Below are 7,471 nucleotides of genomic sequence, written 5' to 3'. Positions count from 1 at the left end.
TATTTGGTTGGAATAAATTTATTTCATCTGTCTGTAAACAAGGTGTTTAATAGTTATGGCATTTTTTTAAATGCATATTAAATCAGATGAGTTAGACTGTATCCCAGATGTAACAAAGTGCAGGGAAAGAAAAGGACAAATCAGCAACAAGATTTGTTTTTAAATCTGTACATTATCCACAAGGCCCAAACAATAGAAGCAAATACTAGAATGTCCCTAAAGTAGTGCCATTCAAAAGAAACCTTTAATAGGTCAGTTAAAATCCATCTCACAATAGCAACAGTTCATTTTAACAACAGTATGGCACAGAATACATATGAAAAAAATTCATCACAAGACAGCCAAGTCCACAATAATGCAACTTCATATAAAAACTTAAGCTGCAAATAAAAATTGGTCCTATGAAGAACAAACTGGACACACTCCAGATGGTTATGTTGGGATACCTAATGTCCATAATGGCAGCCTTTTACAATTTTACTACAGAGTAGAGTTGGTGTGCAAAGAAAAGGATAGGAACAAAAACCGAATCTATTGTGATGATGGAATGTCCCTGGGGATTCAATCAGTATAGTTACTGTGAGGTCATGGGAGGAAGTTCCTTTTACTCGTTTTGCAGTTGCACTCTTCATATGTCCTGTAGACACTATGAAAAAAGGTTTGTCTACTCACGTGCAACAATAATACTAAAAGCAAACTACTGCAGCTCTCAATAGTTCTTCAACAAAAGGGATTATTATTTGGTTAAATAAACCAGGCACTGCATAAAATAAGATGGAAGCAAAAGAAATACCTTATGTGCAAAGGGAGGGGGTGAAAAAGAGAGGAGTGAAGGAAAGATGCATGCACTTTTTCCTCCCAACCATGCGCTACAAAAGGAAGACTAAATGACCTAAGTAAATGCTCAAAGTGCTAAAAAGACATTGATCAAATTAGAGATTGTACACCGGCACCTTGCTTATATTAACTTATTTTAGTAATCAATATCCCATTAATTGCTAAACAAAGTGATGCCCAACTTGGCATGCCCCCTCCCCCCAAATTTCAAGGTATCATGCAAATCATTATTGTGCTGCAATTATGTTGCCAGATAAGGTTTGATTACATACAGTGGTTAACATACAAATGATCCATTGGGCAAATAGGAATCATGACATTAGAAAATAGGTAAAGAAAAATTAGCTACCATATAATCTGGTAGCACTGTGACTATAATTGGGGTGGTGATGAAGACAGTTGCTAGGTAGATGGGGAGAGGCTGCTTACACATCAGACCGCCTCAGGTATAAAGCGAGTTCATATGCTTTCTTGTTAAGTGTGCCTCCGTGGACACCTTCCTTTCCCATGACTATAACCAATGCTGGAGTACACAAGGAAACAAAACAAAGTGAACAGAATTATTTAATGGGGGGAGGGCAAAAAGAAAGATACCTTTCCCCACCAACAGAGGGATACAAAGGAGACACAGGTTCATACCCCATCACCCTGCATTGCTAATAAAATTTCCAGAATTAAGACTCAAGCTTACAGCTAGGAAAGTTTAAGAGCAATTTTCCCCTAATACTTAACAGTCTGCCTAGCAGCTAGAACCCAGAGTCTCTCAAGTATTTTGCCATTGAGTATGCCTTCTTATTCAATCCGCCTCCATGGACCCCTTCTTTTCCCATTACAAAGACCAAGACTGAAAGAGAAAGAAGAAAAGTGTTTCAAAAGAAGTGTTAATCAAGAAAAGTCACATAAGTTTTAGCAGACAGAACCCCGATTAATAAGTTAACATTAAGTTAGTTTTCCATGAACTGTCAAGCACTGAAGCCAACTAGGTCTCTAAAAAGGAGAATTTTCAATGTAATTATATGTGAAAAACTGAAACTATTAACTGCATCTGGAAAGTCCAATCAATGCAGCTGCAGTGCTCTATAAAAATATCTTTACCCTAGCTAGGTTGTGAGGTGAAGGGGGAGAAGTGTGATCATTTATCTTCCATTCTAGGGCAAAAACGTCTGGTTAGTATGACATACTTATTAGACTGGCCCCCAAAATATAAACTTAAAAACCTTAAGTGATTACTTTTAAAAAATTCTCCAATTTAACAGATTTAAGTATAAACTATTAAGTCTTACCAGTAAGGCTAAATGTGTCTATTATTTCCAAAGGGAAACCAAGACCAAATTTTCAAATAGCATTATCAGTGCTATTCAGGAAAGGCCAAATTAAAAGTACTTAAGTGTTATGATTAGCGGATGTCCTTACTGTTCTAGCCTTTTTTTAAAGTGATTTTCTTTTTTAAAAAATTTTATTTATTTTGAGAAGGGAAGGGAATGAGAGAGAGAAATATCAATGTATGGTTGCTTCTCATGTGTCCCCTGCTGGGAACTGGCCCCTGCTAGGAACTGGCCTGCAATCCAGGCATGTGCCCTGACTGGGAATCGAACAGCGATCTTTTGGTTCGCAGGCCTGCACTCAATCCACTGAGCTACACCAGCCAGGGCTATCTAGCTTTGTTTTTAATTGAGTGTAAAAGCCTGAAATAGATTTACTATTTCCAACGATAGGTTCTTCTATGATGCAGTTCAAAGATCTATCCCCAAAATATATGTATGTCAGATTTTATATTCACTGCCACTAGATGTCAGCAGCACTATATGGTATGGAAATCTCATTCTGGTTTCCTGTCGCACAGTTGATGCTTTTTAACATTTATCTGAGCTCTGCTGATATTTAAAGAGATTTGTCTATTATTTCTACCACCTAATTTTCCTATAAAGCAATTCTCATACTCATCAATTCACATTAGAGTAAGAGTAACCATTAGGACAATCACAAGGAGTTAGGATCATTACAGTAAATTACGGCTCAGAGAAGCTTCAAGTTCCTTCACACAGTAGATCTGGTTTTACTTATATGTGCCAAGTCTGCTGTACGAGACGACAAAAACCCTCTTTATTCACAAAATATTTACACAAGTTAGTACATTTAAATATACTTATAAATTAAGTAAATGTCATATCAAACCTCAATTTTGAAAGTTTTGAAAAAGTAGTGAGGCATATTCAATGCAGTAAGATTTTCTGCAATGTTGACAACAGTCAGGAAACACCACAATTTCTTGATCAACTGTATAAATGAAATACAATTTCCTATTTTTCAAGTCTAAATCACAAACACTTAGTCTTTGAAAGTATTTTAATAAAGGGACAACTTACTCCAAAACCCTTATTCTAATCATTTCTCTCTTCCCCAGCAATGTTCCTAACAGAAAAAAAATGAGTCAATGTTAATTTTTCCATTTTTATGCTGAGCAATGAAAGATTAAAATATAAGCAAAAAAGAAAAGGAAGAGACCCAAAGGTCAAAGATAAACTTACTGTCATAAAGGGACTAAAGTAACCAAACAATTAACAATCTGGATACACCCTAAGATTACCATTGGACACGTCAAGCAGTTTAAGGGGCAATTTTAGATTTTCAATTACTAAAGCCAAAACTGGAGAGTAGATATGAATATTCTATTTTACAATAAAGCCAGAATCTCAGAGGCTAGGCTGTACTGTATATGTAGCTGCTGTACAGTAAGTAAATTTAAAGCAGTGCCTCCCTTCAGTGCTGGGCAGTTCACAAAAACCACCTTAATAGCCATTATGGACTAACACTTTTATTCAAAATGTTAAAGAAACCGCTTAACAAGTTGTAATGTGGCATGCAACTTTTAACTAAAAGACTGCCCAGCTTACCTCTCCCAGCTCTGCCCACTGCAACGTTGTATGTTGGCTCCCCACCTTGACTCTTTGTCCGGATGTCCATTGTGCAGTCACCATCGACATATAGACTATCTCTGATCACTGAGCACTTCTTTGCTCCAAGAGTCAAACCGTTGGTAAAGAAACCTTCCCGGTCTTTTCCTACAATCATATCTATTTCTACTGGCTGCCCCCCAAAAAAAGAAAAAGGAAAAAAATCAAGTTATAGTTAATTCCTTCAATCAATATAACAGGAAAGACTGTGTGCCAAGTTTTCACTACTAGCGCAAGACATCAACATTTCAATAATATAAAGTTTTAGTCTTTTCAAAAGAATCACTTACTCCTACATGATTACATGTTTTATATTAGTTAATTAGATTTCGAAGTTCACACTGTAGTCTGCTAACTAAAGACCAAATTAGTTAATAATATTGAAACAGTTGGTAGTTGACATTAGAGAAACTACAAAAACAGTTATTTATAAACTGTACCAAGTCAGGTGGAACGTGAAGTGCTTATGTAATGGTAAAGACTCACCTATAAACTAACAGCAACAACTTGTCTATCATATTCAGTTACATTACAGTCAGTCATGTTGCATTGAATTTAAAGTTGTTTGAAAGTTTTCATGCTTGGTAGGTCTCTCTGTTCACATTTACTCTGCTACTCTGCAAATGGCTTGACATCTCCCCACAGCATGAACTTCAAAAACCCTAGACCTCAGTGCTATCCCAAATTCATATTTCCCTCCTATTTTTCCAGCCACTACTCCTTTTTCTCTCCAACTTCCCTTCCCCTCCCACGTCAGTAATCAGCTTTCATTTCAGCAAATGCAAAGAGGGTTCTTTCGGTAGTATCGCAGCAGGCCATGGTAAAAGAACAGAGAATATGGAGGGGGGGCTTTGGAAAGAAACTGAGGTAGCTACCAGAACCGGAAAGGAGAAAACGTGCATTCCAACATTCCATGAATATGAAGGAAGGCGTCGCCCCCATCAGAACTGCAGAGTCATAGCAGGCCCCAGCCATTCCTAAGCACACTCCTGCAATCTTCCCAGCCAGACAGTGAGAACTCACACAAAAAAGAAGGGGACTGAAGGAAAAAAGTTGATCACCAGATGCCAATTCTCTGTAAGAACTGTAGTCCCCTGCGGTTATGGGAGACCTTATAGTACTAGCATCAGGAATTGAGTTCTACACAGTCAGATCTCAAACCATGTTTAGTAGTACTTAGCACCTTAACAGGGGGCATGAATTTTGGCATTTGATAGAAAAGAGAGCGTGAAGCTGAGAAATTAAGGGAATGGTCTTATATTTGACACATTCGTCACAATTTTTAAAAAAGCCTCTTGCAGAGACAAAACAATAAAGTAGCACTGAAGGCTTACGGACAATTATTCCCCACCCATGTGGCCACCAAGTTAAAACCAGCAAGTCACAAAATCAGGCACTGTGAAGCATAAATCTGCATTAGTTCCTTACTACCATCACGAAAGAGGGAGGGACTTGGAGAAGTGAAGTGTCCCTTTGGTGTTCACAGATTACTGAAAACCCCATAAAAGCATCCCTTTTTTTTTTTTTTTTGGAGGTATGTTGCGTAATTGGGGATAACGGTATATCGATGAGTCTCCATAGTAGGAGGAGAGAAATCAATGGCAGTTCGCCATCTTGGAGAATTAAAAAAAAAAATCCTATGGAGCCAAAGCTGAAGTCGAGATTCACGAATTCACCTACGTTGTCGGCGCACATTCCTCGGAAGCCCCACAGGCCTGAGCACCGGCAAACCTACGCAAAGTCGCCGCGAGGATCACCAGGGCCGGGCAGCCGCCGCCTCCCACTGCCCGTGGCGCGGGAGGCGCGCCGTCTGTAAGCGGGGCGAGCGGCAGCCACGACCGCCGCCAGAGGACCCCCCGCCCGGTCCGGAGCCTCAGGCCCTCCGCTTCCATCCCGGGACAGGCAAAGCTAACCTCAGGGCTTCCAGGGTACCAAAAGCAGACACACGAGGGGGAAAAAGATGCCCCCACCCGCCCCAGCTGGTGCGTGCCCCCTCCCCCAGCTTCATTCGGACCAGCTCTGTGAACGCAGGGAGCCCCGGCCGCCGCCCCCGCCTGTCAGCGGAGCCCAGAGCAAGGGGGCGTCCCCGGGCCTCGGCCTCTCGGCCAGCCTGGCAGCCGCATCCTCGGCACCGGCCGCCTGGCACACCTGCCGGCGCGGCTCTCTGTGCCCCGGGCCCGCGCTGCGGTGCCCCCACAGCCGGCCGGCACCGCTCCTGTCCGGGGACGGGAACCCGCGCCGCCCCCGTTCCTCACCGTAATGCTCTGGAAGACGCCCCCAGCCGTGGCTGCCCAGACGTATTTGGCGTCGCAGTAGCCGACAATGGCGGCCTCCTGGCAGCAGCCATCGCACATCAGGTTATCCACGTAGCTCTGCCAACCGGCCATCTTCGAGCCCTTCGCACTGCAGCGGGGACGGCGAGGAGCAGCAGGCGCAGCGGCGGCGGCTGTAGCGGGCGGCGGCGGAGGGGGGGGGGAGGCGGGGCGGGGGCGGGGAGGAGGCGGCTCTGCGCAGGCACCGACCGCCCCCCTCCCCGAGGAGCTGAGGTGGGAGGACGCGGGGACCGCGGTGAGGGACAAGTCTCAGAGCGTGGGGACCCGGCTGCTAGCCCGCAGCCGCGAAGCTGACTAACCAGCTCCGGAAGGCTGAGGAGCAGCAGAGCGGGCAGCAGTAGTGGCGGCGATTGCTTTCCACCGCTGCGCCCCCAGTTCTCCGCGGCCACGGAGGGACGTGCGCGCGCGCGCGTGCGTGCGATCCTTCCGCGGCGCCCCGACTCAGAGGGTCCCGGGAAGGGAGAGGGAGACTGAGGCGGGGGCGCGGAGGGATACCGCACCGGGACAATCACTGCTGCCACGTGCCGAGAGCGAAGTCCCGGCACTACGGGTTGCGCCCAGCAACCCTCGGTGCTACGGAGCCGAGGCTGGGCAATTTCCCGTTGACCAGCCTCGGACCCGGGTCCTGGGGAGAGGGCGTCTCCCCCGTCGCATTAGGCACCCAAGGGGTGGCGGTGTCTGGGAAGCCTCGGAGTCCCCGCGGCTGTGCAGTGATGCGTCTCTTTTTGAGTGCGGTGGTTTGAAATGCGGTATTTTGAGCCTAGGTGTCGGATTGCAGAGTTACCCTAGAGACGGGATGCGGAGCGTTTACTCCTGTACGTGGTGATGGCTGGTGACAGTCGCCCACTCTCATCTCAGGCGTCCCCAGTGGGACCCTCTTCCCTGAATCATTCTATCCCACGGCCACAAAGGCAGCCGAGCGGGCGTGCTCCTGCAAGCTGAAATCAGAGCAGGCGTCGGTAACTTACAGGAACGTTTCTGAGTTTTGCGGATCGTTCATTGTTGCCTCATTTGGGTATTGGGGACCCCCGCGGTCTGTGGATTCTTTCAATAGGAGAACCCCTCCACCATTCCCTCCTTAATGTTGCTAATCATGTGTGGCTAAACTGCTTGTAAATTCCGAACAAAAAGCGGCCTGTGTAAACTATTTTTTTGTTAATTGGGAAAGTTACTGGTGGGTCGAAGAAATCGCTGAACATACAAAGAATTAAAAAATCTAAGAAGTTCACTGAATGAACCCAATAATAGTTTTGCTTTCGAAGAATAAAATAATTTCATGACCCAAATCTGAAAATGACTTAAAAATTTTACGAGGTAAACGGTGGGTATAGTCCCTATGAATCTCGC

The 7,471-nt window shown here is 44.6% G+C and overlaps 1 protein-coding gene across 5 annotated transcripts; it reads right to left on the bottom strand.

Annotated features, from left to right (window-relative positions):
* On the bottom strand, nt 1-6,498 carry PFN2 (profilin 2). Of its 5 annotated transcripts, none has more exons than XM_037150426.2 (4): nt 6,047-6,497; nt 3,732-3,924; nt 3,204-3,249; nt 1-1,360 (listed from the first exon to the last, which is right to left on the bottom strand). In XM_037150426.2, the coding sequence occupies exons 1-4, from the start codon at nt 6,176-6,178 to the stop codon at nt 1,312-1,314; spliced, it is 420 nt and encodes a 139-aa protein (XP_037006321.1). In that variant the 5' UTR covers nt 6,179-6,497; the 3' UTR covers nt 1-1,311. The 5 variants fall into 5 exon arrangements, with proteins under 5 accessions (XP_037006321.1, XP_037006317.1, XP_037006319.1 ...); XM_037150424.2 differs by lacking the exon at nt 1-1,360 and adding an exon at nt 1,389-1,681 and having other exon boundaries at nt 6,047-6,498; XM_037150427.2 differs by lacking the exon at nt 1-1,360 and adding an exon at nt 1,688-3,114.
* Nucleotides 6,499-7,471: the final 973 nt, after the last annotated feature.

This window comes from Artibeus jamaicensis, unplaced genomic scaffold (genome assembly GCF_021234435.1).
Source record: "Artibeus jamaicensis isolate MK-2021 breed Jamaican fruit bat unplaced genomic scaffold, CSHL_Jam_final contig_466, whole genome shotgun sequence".
NCBI lineage: Eukaryota > Metazoa > Chordata > Mammalia > Chiroptera > Phyllostomidae > Artibeus > Artibeus jamaicensis.
Note: the sequence above shows the minus strand (reverse complement) of the source record. Positions and strands in the feature narration are given on the sequence as shown.

What these genes read in the sequence shown, in the direction of transcription:
- PFN2 (XM_037150424.2), bottom strand. Translation starts at nt 6,178, where the DNA reads ATGGCCGGTTGGCAGAGCTACGTGGATAACCTGATGTGCGATGGCTGC. An exon ending in GCGTCTTCCAGAGCATTACG is followed by an intron (nt 3,925 to 6,046) that starts GTGAGGAACGGG and finishes TTTGGGGGGCAG; the next exon opens with CCAGTAGAAATAGATATGAT. An exon ending in AGTGGGCAGAGCTGGGAGAG is followed by an intron (nt 3,250 to 3,731) that starts GTAAGCTGGGCA and finishes TTTTTCTGTTAG; the next exon opens with GAACATTGCTGGGGAAGAGA.